Source organism: Mytilus galloprovincialis, chromosome 14 (assembly GCF_965363235.1).
Source record: "Mytilus galloprovincialis chromosome 14, xbMytGall1.hap1.1, whole genome shotgun sequence".
Lineage (NCBI taxonomy): Eukaryota > Metazoa > Mollusca > Bivalvia > Mytilida > Mytilidae > Mytilus > Mytilus galloprovincialis.
The window spans coordinates 43662816-43676886 of NC_134851.1; the positions used below are offsets into that span (position 1 = coordinate 43662816).

Sequence of the window (14071 nt, forward strand, 5' to 3'; positions counted from 1 at the left end):
TTCTTCTTTTTATGATTATGTCATTATTCTCTGATCTGATATGTAATAGTTAAAAATAAATTCACTGTTTAGCTGTACTAGACACGTTAAAATATAAGCACAAAAAAGTTTTTAAAAAAATGGGGACTGAAAAGCCCGAAAAGATAAAAAAAAAATAATAAATTGGTCAGATTAAAAACCAAAAGAAGAAGTTAGACAGACATAAACTATGACAGAAAGAAGAAAAGCGAGCAGGCAAACAAGTTTATAGAAACAAGTCACATAAAACTAACGAATGAGCAAAACTATCCAAACTGAAAACGGGGATGGGATCTAATGCACCGGAAAAGCTACCATTTCCTGTTACACTAGTGGCATCATTTTAAATTCTTTGATACAAAATTGTGTTTTATCATGTTTGCATTTATTTTGAAATTACAGATACGTGTTTATGAGATAAAATTCGTCACTTCTGAAATTCTGAACACTGTGCAGTGTACAATATACATTTATGGTCAAATAAGTACCAGTTTTCTCTTCATAATATTCATACTTTTTACCCGTTTTTCTCTATTCTTTTTATTTAAGCACCTCATTATTTTATATTCTTTTACTATAATTTATTTTTATATTTTATTCTTTATATTTTTGACAATTATTCTAGTAAACCCCCATGTACACCCTCATAATTTAGGAAAGGAAATTAGAGAAAAAATGTATCTCTCAAATAAATAATAAAAAGGATTGTTAAACCTGCATTCAGCAAGCAAAATGAAAACAATAAAAAATGACTTAAATGGCTATGAAGATCATTAATTATGAACGATAGAATGAACTTCACAAAACATTACCCACAAAAATTTGAAGTATTTGAATTACATTTTGTAACTCTTTTAGGACGATGACACCAATTCTGAAACTATTGAAACGGTACAGGAGCTAGACAGTCATGCAAAGCAGGTATGTAGATCAATAACAACCAAAAGATTAACAACACACACACACACATATATATAAATTACAAATCAATGGAACCTGGAGATACAAGTGACGGGAAAAATTGGTAACAGAAAAGCCAACATACCGGTAATAAGTAAGCCTTATAAGGATAATTGATTCAAAATACACCTAATTATAACGATTTGAAACGCAAATCAAGTGTTCCTGAACAACGTTAGTAAGGATCGTCCAGCTCTTCGGTTTTGAAATCAAATACTATTTGAAAGCATCACACCGAAATTCATTTCTTGATAAGTTCAGATCAGTATACATCAAATCAGAGTACAGTGAAACCTGACTAAACCGAATCCTGCATAAACCGAAAACCTGTCTAAACCAAACAAGTTCGTAAGCACCGTCATATCAAATTATGTGCGTTGTGAACCTGATAAAACTGAACATCGGTCAAAACCGAACAAAATCCTAAATCCCGATGAGGTTCGGTTTAAACAGGTTTCACTGTATATCTTAATCTTATGCAGCTTTTTTCAGGTTACGAAGTCATTCCTTAAAAGTTTCAAGGATCTATGTCCTTTAGAATCATAAGTATTTATTTTGAATTCATACTTTTTCAGGTTCCCAAGTCATTCCTTAAAAGTTTCAAGGATCTATGTCCATATCTAATCATAAGTATTTATTTTGACTTCATACTTTTTCAGGTTCCGAATTCATTCCTTAAAAGTTTCAAGGATCTATATCCATAAGTTTTTATTTTGAATTCATACTTTTTCAGGTTCCAAAGTCATTCCTTAAAAGTTTCAAGGATCTATGTCCATATCAAATCATAAGTATTTATTTTAAATTCATACTTTTTCAGGTTCCAAAGTCATTCCTTAAAAGTTTCAAGGCTCTACTGGGCTACTTTGAAAGACCATTGCAAGATAAAAAGGACAAACATCAGCTGTTAATCCGCTCATTTTTAACATGGCTAGGTGGATTAGATATTCCAAATGCCGAGACGTTACCTTTGAAGGATCTGAAAGAAAATGACAGCAGATCACCAGATGAGTATTTGAACCTACTAAAGAAAAATTTGAATATCTACAATTCGATCTTCATACTGCTTTGTTGGTAAGTATAAATAGTTTACTTTTGAATTTGTAAATGGTTATTTGGTCTAAATATACTCATTTTCTTATTATTTATTGATAAAACCAAATAGAAATTGAAAAGATGCTGTCAGAGAAAATGAAAAATCGACTGAGTCGGACACATAATGTTCCACTTTTAAACAAAAAGAGCAACAGAGAAATGAGACAGTATTGTAGGCAATGTACACATTTAAAGTATAAAGAAATAAAAGTATGAATATATAAATGAAAGGATATGTAGAGAGCTGCACTTTTATGAGACAGCGAGCCAACTAATTAAACAAATTTATTCAATATGTGCTAAGTAACTGTTATATATCATTTCTGGTCGCTTTTTTCTGTAAATCATATTTTTTTAAATATAGGGCTGCTGGCATAAATTGTTTCAAAATTAAAGGTGTCTACAAAACTGATGGATATAACAACGTGGCATTGTCAGAATGGGCGGTAGTAAAAATCAATGGAGCGTGGCAAATTGTTCATCCGTATCGCATCTGTCGTGCTCTTTCTGGAAAATTCCCACACGGATGGTTGAAATCTACAACGGAGGTCTTGAATACGAACGATGTTGAAATTTTGAAAACTTCTTTCCTAGATTATTACATTAACCCAAAGCCAGAGCAGTTCATCTACGAGTTCTTCCCTGATGACACTGACTGGCAACTACTTCCGGATCCGATTACTGAAAAGCAATTCTTAAAACAAGAGGCATATCACCATACGTGGTGGGAAACAGGCCTACGATTGACAAGCAGACGACAATACAGAATAACATCAACAAAAGGGAAGGTATCTATCACACTACATGGTACTGAGCAATCAGTGAACAATCTTGTTCTGTGGTATGATTTAAATCTTCTTGAATCAATCGGCGAGACAAGAGAAGACACACATATACATGGCCATGACTTTTTACAAAGATCAGTTTTTCTAGTTAGAAATGGTAACTCCTGGGTATGCAAAGTTTTACTTCCTGTCAAAGGAACGTACAGAATTGTATTTTATGGTGGAAAATTGCACAAACCTCTTACGGCAATTTGTCAATTTAGTTTGATTTGCAAGGAAGCCTACAAAGAACCCATACCACTAGCTGTCGATCCTAGGTGTGTAGGACTCGGACCCGGACCATTTGCGAGAATGTGTGGATTAATATCTCCAACATATAAAAATGGAGTCATTCAATTAGAAATGAATAATACCTTGAAGTTAAAATTTCGAGTCGGTTATAAATTGCCGGAATGTTTCAAAATCAAAGCCAATTTTTACAATTCAAATGGTATTGTTTTGAAAGGAGATACCACTAGCATGGCGGACTGCTCCATTTCAAACACCTTACAGGGAAAGGAAGTGACGATTACTGTCACTACTCCTGATGACCCAGGTTATTATATGCTGGAAATTTTAACTAACAAAGATGAAACAAAATGGACGATTGCTTGCTACCATCTTTTGGTGTATAAAGCTTTAACACAAGTATTTATTGAGGTTAGACTTATTGCTTTTGTCTTGCTAAGTTATACACACCACATTACTAATTATTGTTATTGAATTGTTACAGCAGTTTCTTTTAATTGCAAACTTTCTTAAATCTAAGGCTTGACTCTCCATTTTTTTTTAAAGATGGACAGTCTAATTTGATTTTCATACTCAAGTTCAGTTCAGTTCAGTTTCTTGTATATTCCTCCATTAATTGTGGAGCACTACTCAAAGGTATACTCAAGGGGTGATGTCATCAAAAACCATACGTGTACTTTATACATTTTCAATCGGAACTTGCCATATAATACGGTAATAGCGTTAAAAAATACAAGATAGAACAATTAATTGGCTTCAAGATATTGCTTCTTCCTATCATCACTTCATTATTTCTTGGTCACTTTTAACTGTCTATAGTTTATGATGGTGACCAACAGTATATCATTAGTTAAGGTGGTACCCAACACTTTCACTAAAATTAATTTGGCTCGTTTAATTTTCATAAAATTTTGTCGAAGCATTTACTTTGAGACTTTAATAAAAATATAAAAATTTAAAAAATTTTGAACCAACCATTTTGTCAGAAAAATTACACTGGTTATATAGCAATTTGACAAACACAAATTTTGATCATTGAGAAGCTTAATATTCCTTTTACAACACAACGTAATTAAAACGTTTAGCTGACTTTACAGAGTTATCTCACCTTAATACGTTTTTGATGACGTAAGATATGATTCCGACCGACGTAATTCACTACTTTCATGAAAAATGTTTAAAACCCCGTGTACTATATGCTTTACATGATATTTTACAGCGATGTACACAGAAAGTTAGAAAAAATATTTTGATGAAAGTGACTGAAACGGGAGATGCTCACCAGATAATGGTCAAGATACAAGACTGTATCAATAAACAATTTCCTGAAAAGGATCTAGATATCCAGAAAGCAAGAGGAAAAGTTGCTTTACTGAAAACATCCAAAAGTAATACTATAATCTTATTTAGATTGAAACGATAAGAAATATAGATAATAAATATTGACAAACGGGAAAGTTAACTTAGGAGTTCTGTAAACAAAATCGCATACTAATTCACAAGCAAATTTAGAGAAATTGACATAGTTTAGTATCTGAACTGTATTGTAGAAAATGATAAAATTAAAGTTTTTCTACAAATATTTATTGCTTGACAATATACTATAATCCTACACTTTGATTTCTTTATTTTACAGAGAATTCAAAAACCCTCAGTACAATCTTTCCACAAGAATCATTTAATAGTTCAAATATTGTAAGTCAGAGTCAGTATGAGAAGAGGTTTTATGACATACATAAAAACCTAAGAAGTCTGACCAAACACTTGAGAAACATGTACTGTTCTTCTTCCAAGTCGAGTCAATCATTAGACATGCGTAGTTTGTTCCCAGAAGAAAAGTACGTCATAAGAATGGTGCTTATACTCTTTGGAAAACCAGTTGAAGGAGAAGAAGTAATTATATAAATGAATAAATGCATTAACTTACAAAAAATCTAATAAAAGTTCTTAAATGATAAAGCAACTGATCTCTAATCGGCTGTTGTCTGCTCTATGGTGAGGTTGTTGTCTCTTTGACACATTCCCCATTTCCATTCTATATTTTATATTCCATTTCGTCCAAAAGTTATGAGATGATTAAAATGAGACAGTAACACAAAACAACAAATTATCAGATGAAATCTGTTTGACATATGCATGATATGAATTAAAAAAAAACTTTCATCCACAATATATTCCTTCAAATTGGAGCCTGTAATTAAGTGATTGACGTTTGTTGCTGTATAATATACAGTATTCGTTTTTGTCACTATTTCGTATAAAAGTCTGTTAGTTGTCTCGTTGGAATTGTTTTCTATTTTTCATTTCAGGGCCTTCTATAGCTGACTGTGCGGTATGGCCTGTAGTTGTTAACTTGTGTGTCTTTTGGTCTCTTTTAGACAATTTTCTAATCAATCATAGGCAATCATACCGCAGTCTTTTTTCTTTGATTACATTCAGATATAGCTTAAGACAACTACTGATTATGTTTAAGCTTGAGAAAACATTTTTTTGGGGTGGATTTTTTTCAAATACAAATCATTCTACTTTTAATCTTGGTCAAAAAAAATTTCAATCAATGTTCTTAATTTATATGAGCCAGTCCATGCGAAAAGGTACAAAAAGTCCTTTTGATAAAATTTACAGGACATGTTATCAAAGTTTGTTCTATAGTATTTTTGAAAAAACGATTTTATCCGAGAAAAAAAATTACATTAATGTGAACATTCATAAGATTGTCAATTCTATCCCGAATTTGTCAATTAAAACAGAACAAGACGTAGAAATATCTGAATTTTTGGTATTTGAGCAAGTGTAAAATCATTTGTTTCCCGGACTAATGCGATACCGACCAGAAGCTTAAAATTAAAATTTTTCGACAATACAGAGACAAAAGTCAATAATTTCCGTCAGTTCTACAGGTTTAAAGAAAGTAAGACAACATTAAAACATGAGGGAAAATACAAAAACTATGACATCTTGTGTTTTAGAAATTGAAATTAAGTTAAGTTCAGTTATTAAATATTATATAAATCAACCTTAGTTAAGTTAAGTTAAGTTAAGTTATTAAATATTATATAAATCAACCTTAGTTAAGTTAAGTTAAGTTAAGTTATTAAATATTATATAAATCAACCTCAGTTGCACGGGAGTTAAGTTTAGTTACGTTATTAAATATTATATAAATCAACCTTAGTTGCACGGGAGTTAAGTTAAGTTAAGTTATTAAATAATAATTACATTAGATGTATGTTTCATTATAATATTTTATTCTGATTGGCTAACTGCACATCACGTGTTATTCCGTAAGCAGTTGTAATGCTCAATACAACTTTTCATTCATGATAACACGTGCTCCAACAATAAAGTGCACAGGTGAATTAAATAATAAAATATATAAAATTCGTGTTTTCGTGATCATAGCTAAAAAATGTAATTATAAGTATTGAATGCTTCTTTTTGTAACTTTATAGGGTTGTAAAAGCGTTGACCGTGCGTACATTTTTAGAATGAAGCACTTCCGCGCTTCATACAAAATGTACTTCGGTCAACGCTTTTACACCCCAATAAATTTACAAAAAGAAGCATTCAATTCTTAATTATATAAATCAACCTTAGTTTATCAGTTAGTTGCACGGGATTTGAACCGTTGCCCGGTTAGATTGCATTCATATCAGTATCGTAAGCGAGAGCCTTATCCCCACTGCTACCGGGGTTAACATTATCAATTGGCAAATCAAGCCATTTAAACTGTACTTTGAAAATGATTGAAAAATATGAAATAATTCATTAAAAATCTTGATAAAACTAAGGGGGGTCTCAACACTTACAGGTGCGTGTAGCTCACATCTTAATGATATGAGGAAAAGTTAATGTGTTTTATAAATTACAAGTCTACTACCAATAATTATCAAAACTTTTTAGAATTTCGTAAATTTTTCGTTTTTGTACCTTTTCGCATGGACTGGCTCATATTCTACTGGATGGAAATATATTTTATTTAATGAGAAATGACAAATCTGGCATCCATATTGAGGACGTGAACAATTCGAAAGTAAAATGTTTTATGTATGCTGGCTGTGCAAATTAAATTCGAAATTGTTTTACAGATTTTTATTCAGCTACTAGACGATATTGTCAAAGAATTAGGACAGATTGGACTGGTACTTAAAATTGAGAATGTTAGAAAAACAGCAGCAATGTCAAGCAGATTTACATCAGAACAGATCAAATTCATAAGCAAAGCAGCGTCAAGAGTACATAATACAGTAAGCTCCTATTGTCCTTACAGATAATTTCCTAATGCATGTAAAGCAAGACTTTGGTTATAGCTTGCTTGCTTTGTTTGTATATTGAGCAATTGTTATTGGTATAACGCCGGAATTTAAATATAATATAAACAAGTTTAATTATGCCTATATATATCGTTTGAAGATGTCAATCTTAATTACAAAACAAGAGTAAACGTTAACAGAAACAAAGCAAGCACGACAATTAAAGTTTTACTCTACAAGCATTAGGAAATTAGCTATAATATTTTTAAATAGCTTCATGTTGGGTTTCATATATAGTTGCTATCTCATTTAGTTTGAAGCATGCATTGCAGATTAACAATGTACATCGTTCCGGTTGACCTGCGGTCATTTTTTGGGGAAAACAAACCCATATGGATATTGTGGTGTAAAGATATTCGATTTGAGACGTCATTTTTATTTGTCCGGGGAAAGCACCTATTGAAAATTATTTTATAGTCATATTACAAACAATTCATAGTAATATCAGACTGAGAGTAACTACTATGATCTACCATGTGTTAATGCGAAGGATTTATGATAATATGTGTCCAATAAAAAGAGACGGAAGATTTTAAATGGCATTACAAACTAATAAGTAGAAGAGAAAATGGCAACACCATGAAATATTTTTTATGACTCTTATAAATATATCTTTGTTTTTGTTTTACAGGTTCAAGATATTGTCGACTGGATGCTCTAAGTGATGCAATAATAGTGCCAATTTATTCTGCCGAAAAGGTGCCAGCTTGTATCATATTATACTTCTTTTTCTCATGATTTTTCCGGGACAAAATGATTATCATGTGCATAAATAGAATTGAATAAATCTATTACAAATCAGGGAAGAGACATTCTAACGAATTCTAGAGTTTGTAACGTTCATTTTGATTGGATAACGCCATTAATTTTCATGGCATCAATTCACCGTCAAAAGATGCCATGAAAACGTTCTCGCAAGCGCAGACGACGAAATACTATGACAAATTTTAAATGTACAATTTGAGGTGGTTTTCTGTCAGATTCATTAGAATGGAGATAACATTATTGCTCCCGATGGCATCAATTGGTGATTTGATGGCCGCCAGTTAACTTAATTTGTCACCATAAAATCATCAATTGATGCCGTCGGAGCTTAAAATACAATACAGTTATCTCTTAACTATTGTATATGTCAAATTTACACGATGGGGGTGTTACAGCATGCAGACATGTACAAATTACGACACTGGTTAGCACTTTATCTTTTCCTAATCTTCATTTATAATCATTGTTTTTATCATGTTTAATCTATCAAAACTGGACAAGGAATGACCAGAAAGATCGCATTGCCAGAAATTGTATATATACTGAAGAGTTCTTTTAAAAGCATAAAAAAAATAAAATGTTTGTTGTTATTTTGGAAGTATCGAACAAACAAAAAAAGGTTCAGAAGTATCATGTTCGAAAAAAAATCACAATCTTCAAAATTATTGTCTGAAACGGACATTTTTTGCAATGTATCAACGAGAACGCCTGAATATAAAAGTGGTTTGTCTTATGGAAAGGTCATTTCATAACGATTTCAAAGGGGTTCTTTTTACCGAATGTTTGGTTGCTATTGGCGTTTTTGTTTTTGTTTCTCTGTGATGAGTGTTCTTGGGTTAGTTTGCGCTGCATTCCTGTCGCATATACACGTATATATAGTGTTGTTATTTTAACGATATTTTGTAACATTTCCATTAATGCGGGACTTTTGGCTAGCCACAAAAACCAGATTCAATCCAGAAATTAACAACTATAGGTCACCGTACGGCCTTCAACAATGAGCAAAGCCCATACCGCATTGTCAGCTATAAAAGTCCTCGAAATGACAAATGTAAAACAATTTAAAAGGGAAAACGAACGGCCTAATTTATGTACAAAAAATGAAGGAAACAAATATGTAACACAGCAACAAACGACAACCACTTAATTACGGGCTCCTCACTTGGGACAGGCACACACATAGCATGCAGGTCTAGGATGAGAATAAATTCACAATACGGACAAGAGGTAAATGTCCTGTAATAAGGACATGGGTGTAGGGTGGAATACATTGAAACCTGATTAAACCGAATCCTGAATAAACCGGAAACCTGTCTAATCCAAACTTGTTCTGAAGATCAATCATATCACATTGTCTGCATTGTGAACCTTATGAAACCGAATACCTGCCAAAACCGAATAAAATCTCACTGTATATAAATTAGTCTGGTAGAACATTATTGAGGTATTAGAGATTTCTCAAAATCTAAGTTGATTTTTATGTCAAATTAATAAATTAAAAAAATCTATATATTTTGTAAATATATTGTTAATTTCATGCATTTTCCTGACAAAGAGGTAGAGCCAATTTGCCGGCGATTTGTTTCATTCGATTAGATAGGTAAATCATGCTTTAAATAGCCCGATAGATGTTAATTATAGTACATGAAAATACGTCACATCATTTATTTTCATACCTTGAACAGGTATTCCTACAAAGACAAGGCCAAGGCTATTGATTTTTTAATATTGATTTTATTTTATTATTAACATCCTTTATGCAAGGTGCCATACCACGTAACATGCCAAGGAGCCAAATAACATGGAACAAATTCAAATCTTGATTTTCTCATTCTAAATATCTGTATATATGTACTTTTCCTGGTCTTTTAAGGTTTTATCGCCTATAAGATAAGATAAGATACTACATGTATATATTTTAACCCGAGAACATTTTACCGTCAGTTGGTCATAGATCACCCTGTGTTACTTACACATGTTATATTGCCTTTTCTGTCATTTTAACAAATCGGACCTTCGTTGTGCATGATACAGATGCAACAGCTTCTTGATGTTTTACCTTCAATCACGATTTGTAGTGTAATTGATTGTTCTGTTGTGTTGTTTTATTTTCTGATGACTTAGGTACCGGTGTAGGGACGGTGGTAAATATATCAGTACTAGTATCTAAACAGTTTGTAAATTGGCGACAAAATTGTTGTTGACTGCATTTGTTACATATAATACCATGTTCAAAAAAGGTTTCGAAAAATAGTTTGTGTTGTTTTGAAACTTGTATACAATGGCCTTATTTTAAGTTATGTGTATATAACACCCGCAACATGTAGGTTTCATTGCTATAGAATTAATTCTCGTGTTATTGGTTATGTACAGGCCCCTACATCAGTTTGACGGCAGTTGGTCCTTGAAAATATGTAATAAATGTAACCACATGGATAGAAAGTAAGTCAAGAGTATGGATAGTCTAGGAATGCACACAATAAGCAATACATTATTTTTTTTCTTTGATACATGTAAAATGATAAACTAGTAAACTATATAGTCAAAATGAACCAGAATGACTCTATGAATTAAGCAAACATCCGAAAAAATATGATAGAAACATTAAAATTTAATATAACAACCCAAAAATGCAAATATTCTGGAGAGATTCGAACCCTTTCTTTCAAACAATCATTTATTAGTAGTTCTGTGCTCTACTAATGGAGCTACGGCGATACTTATATATATCTCTCTTATTAAGCAGCTATATCGGTACAATTTATCGATGTTACAATTTTTTCTTTAAAAAGTTGTTTTTATGTAATGATCTGTAATAAGGACACTCTAAACCAATTTCATTTTTGAGGGAACAAGTAGTATGAATAACAACAGTCATAAAAATCATAACTTTTTTTTGGTTTAAAATGTCCTTCTGAGGGGATTCCCTGTTTTTCTCACCTAAAAACACCTGAAAATCCGCATATTGGACTTTCATCCTTTTTTAGGGTCAAATTAACTTTTGATCACACATGTCATAATATATGTAAATCGAGATATTGATCAAAAAGCATTTTTATTTTTTGTTTTTATAGTAAATTTTATTCTTTCGGCAATTTTTGAAATTGGCCCTTCTGTGAAAAAAATCATCGGCAAAATAGCCCTACCTCTTTTTAAGATATTTCCAAATACTAGTATTGCACATGTACATACGTTAAAAGATATGTTTTACACATTCATTTTAATCTGTGAGTATATCTATGTTCCTGTTCAATAGATAATTCAGAATCATTTATAAAAGTTTATAGGTAAAACACAACTATGATTCTGAAATAAACTATACTGTTTAAAAGAGGGGGGGCAAGGGGGGTCCCAATAACAGCAAAACAGCAAATTGATTTGGCTCATAACAGATAACAAGGAATTAAAATGGACAAAAACAGATAACAGTAAATGAAATATTAAAATAATTCGGTCTTTGACAAATCAGTATTTCTTATTACTGATATAATCCTTTGTAATGCATTCCATTTTTTATGACTATGTTTTTAGTATTAATTTATGTATCTAGAATGTGCTTAAATTACTGCTCAATATATTATATTTTTAATGGTCGTTTACGGAACGTATTATGGTATAATGTTGTCCGTCTGTTGTCAACATGTCGGACATTAACTCAAAAACTCTTCAGCCATTTGCATTAAACTTTGGGAAATTGTTTATATCTATTGACGTGAGCTCCCTTTTTTTTTTTTTATATAAATTTTAGATTTTTTAAAGTTTCTGGGTAATGGGTTTTTATTCAATAAAATTGGTGTTTTTTTTTTCAGTTTTCTGATAATATCTCAAAAATGCTTTCACAAAGCAAGGAATTTTGGTGAATTGTTTATAGGGGGGGCAAGGGGTTTAGCTGTTATGCTGTTATGGGGCATTTTAATTCTTTGTTATCTGTTTTTCTGAAAATATATTTGCTGTTATCTGTTATTGTCTTATTCTTTGTTAGCTGTTATTGGGCTTTTAGTTTTTTTGTTATCTGTTATTGTGATAATGTATTTGATATTAACTGTTATTGAAAATTGGAATGTTAGAATTTTTTTGACAGCCACGAACGAACATATTGAATTAGAACAATTCTTAATAGGACAAAAAGGAAAACATATGGCCAGGAATATCTGACAAGGATCTCAATTAAGGACTAGGTCTTTACAACCACTTAACCTTTTATATTATATAGTACATAGACTCAGCTCTTTTCATAGCAGAACCAAATACATTGTACAATAAACGTTCCCACCATGTACTAGGTTCCGAAGCTGCACATACCTCATTACAAACAAAGATTTATTTCGTTCAAGCCATCGTTCCACTACTAAACTATGTATTCTACTTATTAGTAGACTTGGTACAATCAAAAACCTGATAAAAAATTGTTCAAATAAGGCCGATGAAAATAGTGGAATAAATTACTTTTGGAGTGTCAAAACTGGTTCGAGGTACTTGATAAATTGCATGCTTATAATTGGGCTTTTGATTTTTCTACCCTATATACAACTTTGCCTCATAGTCTTATTCAGAAAAAAATCACACACCTCATTAAATGGGCATTTAAAAAAGTCAGAATGCGAATATATATATTCAAACTCTTTTAGGTCATTTTTAGTAGCAAACAAACACAAGAACTATGTCAATTGGACCTACTTTGATACCATAACTGCCCTTGAATTTTTACTAGATATCTTTTTTTGTCTCTTTGACATATTCCAAATTTTTCATTCTGAATTTTATTACTCACTATTTAAATTACAACCTTGTGTGAGTTTCCATAACTGTACAAAAAAAAATGCTGAAAAAGTATACTATAACAAATAAACAGCTACACCACGAGCGCATTATATGCCCGTCACCTTTTTGAAATATTCAATAACTTCTCAATGTCATATCAGATATTTATAAAAATCAGTCAATATATCATGACTTTTCTGTATATAAACAATAGACCAAAGTTTCATGAGAACTGCTGAAAACATTTTTGAGTTATTGTCCGAAAACTGGAAAATACCATCTTTTTTACTGAATCAGCCCCTTAACTGAATAACATACAATCGAGAAAAAAAAAAAAAAATCGAAAGGCTGCTAACAACAATAGATATAAACAATTCAGCAAAGTTTCATAAGAACTGATAAAAACGTTTTTGTGTTAATGTCCAAAAACAAGAACCCCCCCCCCCCCTTTTTAAATTAATAAAATCCCTCAACTCGGAAATGTAAAATCTAAAATTTATAAAAATTAAAAGGGAGCTCATGTCAATAGATATAATCAATTCACCAAAATTCCTTGCAAATTTGTGAAAGGATTTTTGAGATATTATCAGAAAACTGAAAAAAACACCATTTTTATTGAATAAAACCCCATTACACAGAAACTTAAAATCTAAATTTTATAAAAAAAAAAACAAACGATAGAGAGCTCACGTCAATAGATATAAACAATTTCCCAAAGTTTTATGTAAATTTGTTAAAGAGTGTTTGAGTTAATGTCCGACATGTTGACAACAGACGAACAAGAATATACCAAATACATATCTAGATACATAATTCTAAAAACCATGTTCATAGAAAATGGAGTTCATTACAAAGGATTATACCCATAATGAGAAATACTGGATTTGTCAAGGACTCGACTTTATATTTTAATATTTCATTTACTGTTATCTGTTTTTGTCCATTTTAATTCCTTGTTATCTGTTATAAGCCAAATCAATTTGCTGTTTTGCTGTTATTGGGACCCCCCTTGCCCCCCTCTTTATATCTATTAACATGAGGTAACTTTCAATTTTTATAAATTTTAGATTTTACGTTTCCGAGTTAACG

General features: G+C 31.4%; 1 protein-coding gene across 1 annotated transcript; it reads left to right on the top strand.

The window, feature by feature from the left end:
• Positions 1–4378: 4378 nt before the first annotated feature.
• Positions 4379–8724, top strand: LOC143058038 (uncharacterized). Its single transcript, XM_076231501.1, has 4 exons — positions 4379–4531; positions 4780–5036; positions 7232–7390; positions 8088–8724. The coding sequence occupies exons 1-4, from the start codon at positions 4396–4398 to the stop codon at positions 8115–8117; spliced, it is 582 nt and encodes a 193-aa protein (XP_076087616.1). The 5' UTR covers positions 4379–4395; the 3' UTR covers positions 8118–8724.
• The last annotated feature ends 5347 nt before the right edge of the window (positions 8725–14071 follow it).

Excerpts from the sequence above, each read along its gene's own strand:
- LOC143058038 (XM_076231501.1), top strand. The coding sequence starts at position 4,396 with ATGAAAGTGACTGAAACGGGAGATGCTCACCAGATAATGGTCAAGATA. Across the intron at positions 5,037-7,231 it reads AACCAGTTGAAGGAGAAGAA|ATTTTTATTCAGCTACTAGA; the intron begins GTAATTATATAA and ends ATTGTTTTACAG. Across the intron at positions 7,391-8,087 it reads CGTCAAGAGTACATAATACA|GTTCAAGATATTGTCGACTG; the intron begins GTAAGCTCCTAT and ends TTTGTTTTACAG.